At 37.0% G+C, this 13,639-nt stretch overlaps 1 protein-coding gene across 2 annotated transcripts; it reads left to right on the top strand.

The window, feature by feature from the left end:
- The first annotated feature begins 3,942 nt into the window (after positions 1-3,942).
- fam174b (family with sequence similarity 174 member B) lies at positions 3,943-11,724 on the top strand. Of its 2 annotated transcripts, XM_033968099.2 has the most exons (4): positions 3,943-4,146; positions 4,222-4,560; positions 7,652-7,783; positions 10,829-11,724. In XM_033968099.2, the coding sequence occupies exons 2-4, from the start codon at positions 4,262-4,264 to the stop codon at positions 10,830-10,832; spliced, it is 435 nt and encodes a 144-aa protein (XP_033823990.1). In that variant the 5' UTR covers positions 3,943-4,146; positions 4,222-4,261; the 3' UTR covers positions 10,833-11,724. The 2 variants fall into 2 exon arrangements, with proteins under 2 accessions (XP_033823990.1, XP_033823991.1); XM_033968100.2 differs by having other exon boundaries at positions 3,943-4,560.
- Positions 11,725-13,639: the final 1,915 nt, after the last annotated feature.

Raw genomic sequence — 13,639 nt, 5'->3', positions numbered from 1 at the left:
ACAATTTGAAAATGCATTTCACATTTTATAAAAGTTGCATACATTTTATTTATTGTGACCGATCAGAAATGATTAATTATGGATGAATTTATTGCACTGAAAAACATATAACACATAGAAAAACATACGTCCTTACTATGAGTGGGCTTGCATCTCCACAAACTTGTCTCTTATTTGTCCTGGAGGGGACCCTCCTCCTGCTTGTTTCCATGGAAATGTTCCCTTACCTCTAATATTCCACTGTATGACATAAACACTGCATGAACTTTTCAGTCTGCCTATAACCTCAACATGTTCAGAGGAGACCTGGAGAATGTGAATTGGTTGTAAAAAGAAAATCATTCAAGTTATATAACCACATGGCCAAAGTATATGTGCTCCACTTTCAGGCAACACTGTGTAAAGAGCCTATTTTATGTCTACTTGTGCCTCAGCTTTGAATCCAAATCCTCACCTTAATCTTATAATAGGTGCCCACAGCCACCCGGAAATACACCAGATAAGAAGGTTTTCCTAATTTCATTTGACTTACACATTCAACACATCAAAACTGGGACTAGACCAGGACTAAACAAGTACAAGGACAGAACCAAACCAAGTCCACATCATTACTAAAATAGCATCAATTTAGAAAAAAGAGGGTATAATTTACTTTTATGGGGTATTAACTGCTAACATACATCAGTAATGTTTTTGGTAGAAAGCAAAAAGCAAATCGATTTGCAATACCCCCTCTTTAATTGAATTTTTTTTTGTCCAAGTGATTACCACAGAAAGCACTTTTACTATGACAAAGTTAGACTGTTATAGAGTTTACCATAAGAGGGCGACCTCTTCCTAATGTTGAGTGCCTCATTGTGGTGCAATGAGCAACTAAACATGGGAGTAACTCAAATGATTCTGGCCCATGATGCAAAAAGCATCACAAACATCATAACACAACTTAACACTGCATAAAAATGCATAACCGTCCCTTTATCTCTACCTTTATTTCTGCCTCAGAGAGAAGAGTCTGGAGGAGGGTTGCAGTGTATTGGAGTTGAATTGGAATTGGATTTGAGATCACATAGCAAAGGCTGAAATTTAGACACAATATAATGTTCTATGCAAAGAAGAAAATATAGGCTCTAGTTTAGAAACATGTTCTGAAATGAATGTGATTCTTGTATTAGTTTCAGTTCACATTTCAATTTTCTCTCAAATGCTGATACTCCTGGAGTTGTTTACAATGTGCACTCTGAGCAGAATCTTACTTTGTAAAATGTAGATTTCAAATCTAATCGAAATATCACAGTAAATGTTTTTCCCCAAAATTGTGCAGCCCTCATCTGCATGTAGCAAAGACATTCTTGTGGTTTTAACAATTTACTCTTTCTTATATAAATGTGTCCTTTAAAGGTACTCTGTGTAGCTTGTACTTCTACAGGTTTCAAAAGATTTACTACACTCACAACTGAACCTGGATTGCCAGTGTCTAAACCTGCAGATAGAGGACACATCCATGTTTTGCTCATTCTCAGTTTATGGACAGGCCTCATGTGGAAGCTCAGAACCTCCAGAATTCACTCACTGAGCTGCAGAGGCTGCACTAGCACTGAGTCATGATTGGCTGCAGGTGCTGGAGCTTAAGTAGTGACCATTCAGATCAGAGAGAGTGCTTTTAAGATTAAACCAACTGGATTTCAACATTGAACGTGAGAAAAAATGAGAGACTCATTGTCTCATTTGGCTTATGAGGATCATTCTGCTTTCTGATTGGATGATCTCCTTGAGAACCAAAACACTAACTAATAACATAAAGAACTTGACCATCATGTCCAGTGTTTTTGTAATTAAGAATAAATCAGCATTAGAACTGTTATCAATAAAACTGATATTGAACTGAATTCATGTCCACAGTATATCACGTTTATGGAATTTAAAATGTAAATCTTTTATACTCTTAATCTAAAAGCTCACAAACATGGGAAAGACTTCAACTGTTTTGGCATTAATTAGTATTGTATTGATAACTCACTCTGTTGCACAAAAATCAGTCCAAAAACTAATAGTCAACTGACCATTTCCCTTCAGAGTGATGTTATCTGGAAGTTCCCTGGAGGCTCAGCGCTGCCCCCTGCTGGTGCGCACACTGCTCTGACTCTGTCTTCTCTGCAGGACAGTCCACACTCCTGATTCATGGTGGGGCTGTCATAGAATGTGGTTTATAAAAACACTTGAAATCACATGATACAATAGGATAAACCACTGTCACATAGTTGTTTTTTTTAGAGAAATTGTTAAAGTGGGGGTATTTTGCTAAATCAATTTTCATTAGCTGTCTACCATGATATAATGTTGTTCCCTCATCAAAAACATGCTTGAAGAGGTTTAACATGTCATCCATGCATGTTTCAGCAATCTAGCGCTCTCTCCCAGGCCCTATTTGGACCCTCCTTTTCATGAGTGGCAGCTCCATAGGTACTACAGCTCCATAGGCACTACAGCTCCATAGGCACTACAGCTCCATAGGTACTACAGCTCCAGGGAACTTCAGCCCAAAACACTCTCCCACAGAGCAATATGCACAGGTCAGGTTTTTTTTTCATCAATAAGCACAGGCCATTGAAAACAACAACATCTTTGGTTCATCTTCCAGATCTTCTTAGACATCCATAGTTAGCAGTTAATACCCCATGGAAGTAAAACACCCCCTCTTTTAGTCCTGCTTTTATTTGGACCCAATTTAGTCCTGATCAGCATTCTGTAGTCCTATACATAATGGTGCGTCATAATCTACCATTTATTCAAATCTAGATGTATCTATTGCTCAAAAATACATTAAAACATCCTAACTGTGAGCAGGGTGACCTCTTCACAGATCTGATTTACAACTTGGGCTGGAGATATCAACTTGACTCCATGGAGATACATAATTTAATCCCATATTTCCAGCAGAGGTGGGTACTTATATTTGCTCAGTTACATTTACATGGGTAATTTTTTATAGAAATGGCAGTTTTCACAGTACTTGTACATAATTTTACTCCTACTATTAAAGGATATATTTTTATTCAAGTAACAGTTACTCAACAACTTACTCTGTGTGTAACTTTACAAGTCACAGAAGTTTTATGTTGACAATATGACATGATTTGAAAATTTATGTTTCTTGCACTGCTCCTACCACATACCAGATACTACCAAATACCATATTTTGTGCTTCATGTGATTTAATATTTAGTTGTTCTAACTGTATTATCTTCAAATTATAAATCAGATGTTAAGTCCAGACAGTTGCTCTGTAAGTTACTCTTATTTGAGTAATAGTTTTCCCAAATACCTCTTTACTAATTTATACTAATTCATTTTTACTTTGTATTTCTACTTGAGTAATATTATTATGAAGTAACCTTACTCTTACTTGAGTAAAATGTTTGGCTACTCTGCCCAACTCTGCATGCCAGGCAACAATGACATCTCAATGGAGACAGTTTGCATAACCCAGAAAAGCTACATAGTGCACCACGTACCTTTTTAACTCCGATTTTGTTGTTTATTCTCGGTTTTCTCCTAATTGAATTTTTGTTTAGTTCATATTTACGTTAGTCTTTTAGTCCTTCTGGTTTAGTTTTTGTTGCGACCTACATACACAGTTTTAATAACTGAAAATTGTTGTGTTGATGTGAGTTCCATGGTAGTATTGGTATAATAAGATATTCATTTATTTTATTTTAATTTTGTATTTATTCATTTATTCAATTTATTTATTTATATTGACGTAACACACATATTGATATAAGCTGTATTCGCGATAAAATGAATTAAATTGAAGGTAATTCTTGATATCTATGACTGTAACTTTAAATAGGGGTCTGGTATTTGAGAATTTTGTTTTATCAACGTGCTCTTTCCCAACTGCTCACCTTGACTTCCGTGTGTGACGTCAGCGCGTCGTTTTACGCACATCCTTGTCCTGGCTGCAGGGTGTTAGGCGCAGACTCGGGAGCTCGGGAGGCTGCAGAGCTCACCTCCATCTCCCTCGCACCACAACCACCACGGACCAAACACCAAACCGAGCCAGCGTCAGGACTACGGGAGAGACACCTTTTCACAGCGTGATTTAGGACCGAAACACGAAGTTTTCTTTCCCGAAAACGCACTAGGGTACGTAACTAACGGCAATATTTTTGGACACATTGGAGTTGCTGAAATGTGACAGCTGTTTCGTATCACTCGCAGTTCTTCGGCAGTAACCATTTAATAATTATCATCCCGCAAAATGTTGACGCACAATTTGGCGCTTACTGTAATCTTGGCGTGTGCGTGGTGCGTCAGTGCTGAGATGAGCCATGTGCCTTCTTCCACCACCGCTGCGCGCTTGAATTCCACCGCCTCCATCCACCATCTGGTCAGCGCGGAGGGACACGGGCTGCAGCCGGGTCACAACGCCACAGACGCGGCCGTGGGCTCCCGGATTTCTACGATCATGACCTACCTGCCCTCGCTGAAGAAGGGCGTGTTTTTCGTGTGCGTGATAACAGCTGGGCTCGTCGTGTGCTTGCTGGTCAAGGTGGTCAGGTAATCGAAATTTATTTATTTATTTTTTTTATGATGATGATGATGATGATGATATTTCCTCATCAAAAACAAATTCAGAGTTGTGTTTTGCTTCATTCACATATGTTTAAACCCTGCATATTTAGGTCGAGTTCTTCTCTCAAACAGAAAAAACACTCTGTTCCACCATGTGATGTCATGTGGTAATACAGGAAGTGCTCCACTGTGTTTTTAAACTACATACACCTTCACTAGGATCATTTGGATGATTTCTGCCCTGGAATTGCCAAGCTCTACTGAACTAAAGGTAAAAGGTAGTGGTTAACAGGAAAACTATTGCATCACAAGGTGGAACAGAGTATTTTGAGCTTTGGAGATGTAGTCAGAATTATAATAGATGATTACTCAAACATCTGCTAATGAAACAAAACACAACTCTGGATATGTTTTTTGAGGAGGTAACAGCATTTTATACAGGGCTTAATGCTCTCAAGAATCCATTTTATGCAATATAGGATCTTTAATGTTTTTAGGTTATGTTTTTGAATCAAGAAGTCTACAGCCAATCCTCTGACAGTAAAAGTATGTGGTTTGGAGCAAAGTTTAGACTTTGGAGGAAGAAATTGTATTTTAGGCTATTTTATGTTAAATGTTAAAACTGTATTGTCATGAAATAAACATTAAAAGTCATTGTTCATTTGTTAAATTTTGTTTAAATTAAATTAAATCGAGATCAATCAAAATGAGGGGGAAAAACCCCATTATATTTCCATATTGTCCAGCCCTATCTATAGCGCTAATAACATCTATCATATTACAAGAACAAGGCCTGTATGGATGTAACAACTAGCCTCGTTATGATTATGAAAATGTCATAATCATAATAATTTTGGGATCCTGTATCCTGTATTCTCACTTCTGTACTTTAAAATGCAGCTATCATTCTGGACTAGGAATAAATATAAAGTCCTGGTTGCTCCTATACCTTATGTGTAGAATGTAACCCTTTTTAGTGGTTTTGATGAACCTGTCTATGTACTCAGGCACCATAGGTTTAACTGTATGTGATTCATATGTAGTAAAAACTAATCTCATGACCTTCATATTTTACATATTAATAGATTAACCAATAAACATGAACTGAACCCAAATAATCATTATGCACTGCTTTAATGCTAACGATAATTTAGTCCTTAATTCCTTGGATCTTGTACTTTGCTCAAAGTGGTGCGCTACTGAAAGAATCGGCTGTTAAAACACCACTGTGTAACATTTATGTGGGTGTGTATGTTACCTATTTAACTGACTGAAAGTACCAATTGGAACATTCTCCACAGAAATAGATATGTTTAATTCCATACTGTGGAAAATCCAATTAAAAACAACAATAATAATTTTTTTTCTGAAATGTTACACAGTGGGGCTTTAGTCCTATTGTGTTGAACATTTTGGAAAAGAGGTAGGCTACTGTAAGTATGTGGCGGTTGATAGCCCGTGGAATGTAATGTGATATTCTGTGCAGGCAAACCTACGGTTTCTTGTTGTTCTTTGTTTACTTAAGATTAACCTTCTAAACTGAAACACCACCCAGCTTCCTAAGTAAATTAAACATTTACCCAAGTTGTCGGCATTTGTGTGAGGATTCTATTGTATCATTATTTAAAGGACATCTATTTTGCAAGAGATTTCAGGGCTTTTAACCATGTTATAGTTGTTTCCTCTCACCATGTAAACTCTAAAAGTTGTATTTGGAGTGGAGGTTTGAACAATCTTTAATTACGTTTTTTCAAGCCATATCGTATCAACTTCAGACCAGATCAACCCCCGTTATCCACATCTCTGGTACACGGCCACTGTTCTTTGCTTACTTTGTTTTCCAATTTTATATTTTGGATCGATGATATGCGTAGGATTCGGCAGCGTCACCTAGTCATTTTGGTACAAATGAATCGTTTGGCCAGTTTCCAATGACAAACAATCACAAATCAGCAGTGTGGTTTGTGCTGAAGCCAGCACCCAATGAACCTAAACAAACATGGCAACACTGACAGACGTGCATTAATGTCCAGAACTATATTCAGAGGGCTACACATATCAATCGGCAAGAGCCAGGTTAATAGATTATAACTACCCTATTTTCCGGACTATATGTAACTCTGGAGTTTAAATCGCACCAGCAAAAAAATGCATAATAATGAAGAAAAAAGCATATATAAGTCACATTATTTGGGGAAATTTATTTTACAAAATCCGAGACCAAGAACAGACATTTTATCTTTAAAGGCAAGTTATAAAAACAAAAATAAAATGGAGAACAACAGGCTGAATAGCAGTACAGCACTCTAAGGTAATGCAATTATATTTATTCAGCTACATGAAGCATAGATAACTGAATGTGTGTCTGTATTTTTACATAAGATATTAACAGTTAATCGGCTATGCTAACGTAACATATGACGGCTTGTCCACAAACACAAGAGGCATGAGAGTTCTTTTCACTGATGTTTACTGTGGTCTTACTTCTTCATCACAGTTCACACCATAGAACTAACAAACACATCAAATATAACATAAGCTCTGGCTCATATACATACAAAACTGCACATGAACGCAGGGAAAATATACAAACCACTTTGGCCTGCTAGTAAACAAACCGGTGAACTGAACTTTATATTTTACTTGTCAATTGATCCTTAAATAGTGCTCTGTTAGGCTGAACCGGAAAACAGGAAGTAGTTTTTATAGTCTAAGGGGAAAAACATAAGGGGAAATTAAATATGAAATGTATAAAAGAAAATGAGTCAAGTCAATTTTCTTACAGGTATTATAAACTCCCCAGCACCATCTAGTGCTGAAATAAGTGAACTGTAACATGTATAGTCAACCATTACATAACATATTTATTCAACTACATGAAGCATTGAACTGAATACATGTCTGGTATGTTAACGTAAGATATTAACACTTAATCACATAACTAAAGCATAAAAAACAAGCTAACAAGTTTACTCTCTTACTTTTGATCTCACTCCAAATCACTAAATCCATTGAATTCTTCATCCTCTGTATCGCTTCTAAACAACTCTTCTGATAAAGTGTCTCCTTCCTTCAGGTCGGGCAGGCGGATCCGAAAAACACGAAAGTATGACATAATTACGACGCCGGGCGAGCGCGTTGAGATGGCCCCTTTGAACCAGGACGGCGAGGAAGATGACGACTCCACGCTCTTCGACGTCAAGTACAGGTCAGGCAGGGGCCAGTCATGAGAGAGTGGGGGGGAGAGAGGTGGGGTCTGGAGATATAAGGAATGGTGTGATTGGTCTAACAGGTATCCATACTTCAAATACCCCTGCAACCAGGTGATGCACCACCCCTGCACCAGAAATACGTGACTGTATAATTAGGGCAGTCCTGTGTGATGTCACATAGTACTTGAAATCGCAGTAGCCACTGACAGCAGCACATACTCAGTTTGATAGTTTTTGAACAGATATGTACTAATTTTACCTACTTTGAAGTAAAATTGCCAAAAAAGGACAAAAAAGTAAAAGGTTACAAAGCTAAATTTTTGGGACTCAAGCGAACCACAGTGAGAGCCATTATCTACAAATGGAGAAAGTGTGGTACAGAGATGGACCTTCTCAGGAGAGGCCGGCCTACAAAAATTACCCCAAGAGCACAGCGACGACTGAGCCAAGAGGTCACAAAGGAACCCAGAACAACATCTAAACTACTGCAGGCCTCACTTGCCTCAGTAAAGGTCAGTGTTCATGACTCAACCATATGAAAGAGACAAGGCAAAAATGGCATGCATGGCAGAGTTGTAAGGCGAAAGCCACTGCTGACAAAAAATAACATAAAGGTTTGTCTCTCTTTTGCCAAAAACATCTTGATGATCCCCAAAGCCTTTGGGAATATGTTCTGTGGACTGATGAAACAAAAGTTGAACTTTTTGGAACAAGTGTATCCCGTTGCATCTGGCGTAAAATGGAAAGAGCATTTGATAAAAAGATCATCACGCCAACAGTGAAACATGGTGATGGTAGTGTCATGCTTTGGACGACTTGCTGTGATTGAAGAAACCATGAACTCTGCTCTCTACCAGCAAATCCTGAAGGAGAACGTCCAGTCATCAGTTCATGAAGTACCCTTGGGTTCTGCAGCAGGACAGTGATCTAAAGCACACCAGCAAGTCCACTTCTGAATGGCTTAAAAAAACTAAATTTGTGTTTTGGAGTGGCATGGTCAAAGTCCAGACCTGAACCCAATAAAGATGATGTGGCATAACCTTAAAAATGCGGTGCATGATCAGAAACATCCAATGTGGCTGATTTAAATCAATTCTGCAAAGAAGAGTGGGTCAAAACTCCACAGCGATGTGAAATACTCATTGCCAGTTATCGCAAACGCTTGACTGCAGTTGTTGCTGCTAAGGGTGGTTCAACCAGTTATTATGTTTAGGGGCAATAACTTTTTCAAATGGGCCATGTAGGTTCAGGTGGCTTTTTCCCCCTTAATAAATAAAATCAGCACTTAACTCACAAGTAAACACAAAATTCAGTTTTATCTTTGTCTATTTAAGTTTGCTTGATCTGAAATGGCTAAGAGTGACAAAGGTGCAGAAAAAGTAAGAAATTTGTGAGGGGGCAAATACTTTTTGACAGCACTGTACACAGTTTAGTTGCAAAAAAAAAAAGTTGATTTCATGTTTTGTTCTACTTTAACACTGACGGCGGACACTCTACAGAGGAGAAAAACACAAATACTGAAATTCTGTGAAATGAAGAAAGAGCTGCAACAACCTAAAACAAATTACCACCAACATGGGAAAGTCCACATTTCTAAAGTGATACCACGATGGCAAGCGTTTTCCTTTACAGTATGATATAACATTTTGATCTTATTACTGTGTCCTGATTTCAGTCTGGATCAGTCTAGGTTTTGTCAGACAGCGAATCAGAAGTATCACATGGGCCAACACAAAGTCCTTTGAAAATGTACAGCATACATGTACTTAATGTAGTTAATTTTAGTGCAAATACTACTGGGCAGTTAATTCAGTTGGTTATTAAAATATGAAAATATATCATACAAATTTGAGTATAAAGTATATTATCAGAAGTAGAGTATGTTTCTGCAGTTAAACTTGAATTTCTCTCAGGAACAATAAAGTATCTCTCTCTCTGATAAAAATTTGAAAATGCATTATAATTTTATAATAATAATGAATGAGAACGATTCACACAGCCTGGAATAGAAGTAACCCTCCCTAAAAGATAAATACCTACATTCAAGTTATATAATGAACCAGGACACAAAACAGCAGACTTCTGTTTCATTTTGAAATGTAAAGTCTGAATGGTGTAAGTCCCCGTCAGGTGTGGAGCTGTTGAAGAACCAGACTGTTACAGAAGCAGACTGTGACTGTGCTGTTGACACACGGCTTCACCCTTCCCTCCATTGTTCCACAGTCAGCCTCTTCCTCCAGGAAACCTAGCGTCCTGTTTACCAGGCATTCCTTTTGGTCTGCTCACTCACTGCAGAAGAGGCCCATAACATTTCAAACAGGAGTTCTGCAGTTTGAGCATTCTGCATCTAAATAATACACAGCACTTTTGTATCTCAAAGGACCCGTGTAAGGTGTTTGACATTTACAGTACAATTCCAAAAATGATTGATATTAATGGTTAAACTGTCGCTATATTTGCATCTTTATGAAAATTTTGGATTGAAAGGAGCTGTCTGCAGCCTCCATTCACAAGAGAACACTGTCTTAAAAAAGGTACTACATTCTCGACTGAACCTGTGTTGCCAGAACCTTAACCTGCAGATCAAAGACATATTGAAGTTTTTCTCATCCTCAGTACATACACAGCCCATGTCTCATGTGAAATCTGAGAACCTCCAGAATTCAGAAACTGGTAACCCAAAAGAGAACCTTGAGAACCAAAACACTAAATTATTATCATGTTCAATGTTTCTGGAATTAATAAATCAACATTATTATTGTTATTAGTAAGGCCTATATTTGATTTGAACATTTTTATCTTGTATCTGAATCTGAGGACGCAGTTACAAAATGAAAATACATTAATGCTACCATCTGTTTTTTATTTTTAATTTTGTTTTACCAGTAGATACCAGTAGTAGGGTGTCATAGATTATAACTAACAGACCCAAGCACAATAGGTTTTCTTTAATCTTTTCAAAATGTGGACTTTTTTTTACATAAACTTGGTGAAATGCGCCCTGTTTCTGTTTTCTGAATCCTCTGTATGTTTTGTTGCAGGTGAACAGACTCTGCTCCACAGAGGATGTCTCTGCTCCTCGTGCCTGATCAATCAGCTGTTACGTGTGTGTGCAGGACTGGGGCACCATGGGTAATGTAGTCAGCTGCTGCAGGAATCCAACCGACAACCCCTCCTTTGAAAACCACTGCGAAGGCTTTGGATGTGCAATGGACTTGTTATTGAGACCATCTGTCCACTGTAAAAAGTCACATCCAAGTCAGTTAAAATTACTTAACTTCAGAGTAATACATTTGTAAGTATTTGTTTTCTTATTTATACTAAACTAGATTGCTGGGTTTCAGATTACTTCTAAACATTCAAATTAATATTGTTAAAATGCTGATTTTTGTGGTAATACAAAAAATGTTCTTGGGTCTAGTTACTAATAGAAATGATCAGGTTTGTGAATTTACTTTTTGAATATTATGTTATCAATAGAAGTCCATTTTAACTGGTAAAACTACTCAAAATGGGCCATTTAATGTACATTGTGAGAAAAAAACAGCTTATTGTAATTTAGAATATATTTTATGAAGAGTATTGTATCACAGGACTGCAGACCATAAATCTGATTGAATTGTTAACATCAGTTTTGCACATCAGAGACAGTACAAGGCACTAGGCTGTGTCTCATCACTACTGTATGGATTATACGTATGAGTGTATATTTTTGTATGTTGTGTAAGACATTCCACTTTTGCTGCTGATTAAATTAATTGTGAATTCTTTGTGATTTTGAAAGACTCTGGACTCATAACTGTAAGTACGCACTGTAGAAAATGGAGATCAAGATCAGTTAAAGTAAAAGCAAAATATTAAACTTGTTTTCAGTTTTGACAAGTGAAGATGCATTTCTTTGATGGATCTGACTGATTATGAATCATTTGACTTGTTTCAATGCATTACTTCTTATTTCAAGACAAATTATTTGACAGTAGGCAGACAAAATACTCACCCCTTACTGGAAGGTATGTTATCTTGGAACCTGTCAAATATGTCTTTAAACCTGTGCAGTATTTTATTTCAGACAAACTATTCAATTTAACCTCGCCTTGTCGGCTCAAGACTAGATTAATATTCTAAATTCTGAATTTCTGGTGTGTGAAAATTTTGCCTAGCAAGTCTAGGCACATATCTCTATTTATTTATTTATTTATTTATTTTTAATCGGTCTGTTCCCCACAGCCTTGGTTGCACTTCGAGCCAGAACCAAACACAATTGTGAAATTAGATTTGTTTATTTCAGTGACCCATGTGACTCAAAGGAGTTTTTATTTATTTTTTTTATTATTTGTCTTGGGCAAATGGACATCTTTTCTCTTTGCATAGCCTAGGCAGCCACAATCGATATCAATCAACACAATGATACAAGAGACAAGGAAAAATAAACAAAAACAGACAAGCAAAACACACACACACAAAAAAGAGTATCTCCGATTGCCCAAAAAGGAGTGGGAAGAAGAAAATTTATTTAATCCCACCCCCTCTGTTATTATTTCTTAAATTTAGCATACTTTACTTCCTTTTCATGATTGTATTGCATGATTACATTGGGGACTATGAGTTAGACTCATGCAACTTAAGTGTTATATCATATTGGATAAGGTGCCAACAAAGGTAAGGAAAGTTATTAATACCAACAATGGTAATGAACAGCAATACAGCAATAGTAATGGACAATAAATACAACAATAGTATGGACAACAAATACCAACAATGGTAATGGACAACAAATACCAACAATGGTAAAGAAATGGTAGATACAAAGCCAGCATTGCAAGATTACTGAAATTATATTAGGACTCTTCCTCTAGATACTGTGACCAGATCATATTTTTATATCGATGCTTGAACGTACTGATACTATGGCATTGCTTGATGTGTATATCCAGACTGTTCCAAAGTTTAACACCACATACCGATACACAGAAACTTTTTCGAGTAGTTCTAACTTTAGGCAATTTGAATTTCTCATATTCTCTAAGATTGTATGTTCTCTCTTTGGCTGTAAACAAAACTTGCAGCTTACTCAGTAGCACATTTATGGAAGCTTTAAATAGTATAGTTAATGTAACATATTTAACAAGATCAGGAATTTTTAGGAGCTTTGAATATATGAATAAAGCATGTGTGTGCTCTTTTTTTGCTTTATTTATTATTGCAAGACTTTTTGAGATTTTGCTTTTTATTTGTCTAATTTGGGCTTTCCGTGATAATTTATTGTCTATTATAACACCCAAAAACTTGACTGAGTTCATGGGTCATCTATCATTTTGAACAAAGTCAAACTTCTGTCACCTCAGATTAACAGAGTTTAGATCTTCACTCATTGATTCTACAGAAATCTGTGATGTTTTTCATTCACATGTATTTTTTTCTACAGACAGACCATGCATGTCCCTGATTGGCCAATTCACTTCAATCACATCCACCTGAACTCAGGGAGATTCACCAGTGACCAGACTCACAGCTTCATAAAGTATTGAAGTGTGTGTCCTGGATCCCAGGCTAGGGTAGATTGTTTAGGATTTGTCTTTTCTCTAAGCCTCAGAAATCAAAGTATCTTAAAACTTTGTCAACACTTCAATTACTTTATCTAATATTGAATGTGTTGGTCAGGTGCAGCTCTGGCTTATATTTATGAATTATATCTTGGTAAAATGGTCCTTCTTCATTGTAATATATTCAGAAGTGTCTCTCCTGGTTTATAACCGTTCCGTCTCATCTTCGTAGTATTCCATGTGTTCAAATGTGGTTAAACCCACTGGGAATATTCTTGGACTTTTACTATTTTTCTCGTAAAACCTGAC

The sequence above is a fragment of the Periophthalmus magnuspinnatus genome, chromosome 6 (genome assembly GCF_009829125.3).
Source record: "Periophthalmus magnuspinnatus isolate fPerMag1 chromosome 6, fPerMag1.2.pri, whole genome shotgun sequence".
Taxonomy (NCBI): domain Eukaryota; kingdom Metazoa; phylum Chordata; class Actinopteri; order Gobiiformes; family Gobiidae; genus Periophthalmus; species Periophthalmus magnuspinnatus.
Note: the sequence above shows the minus strand (reverse complement) of the source record. Positions and strands in the feature narration are given on the sequence as shown.

Bases quoted from the DNA above. Each gene is read 5' to 3' on its own strand.
- fam174b (XM_033968099.2), top strand. From the start codon at position 4,262: ATGTTGACGCACAATTTGGCGCTTACTGTAATCTTGGCGTGTGCGTGG. The intron at 4,561-7,651 runs GTAATCGAAATT...TCCTTCCTTCAG, and splicing joins TTGCTGGTCAAGGTGGTCAG to GTCGGGCAGGCGGATCCGAA.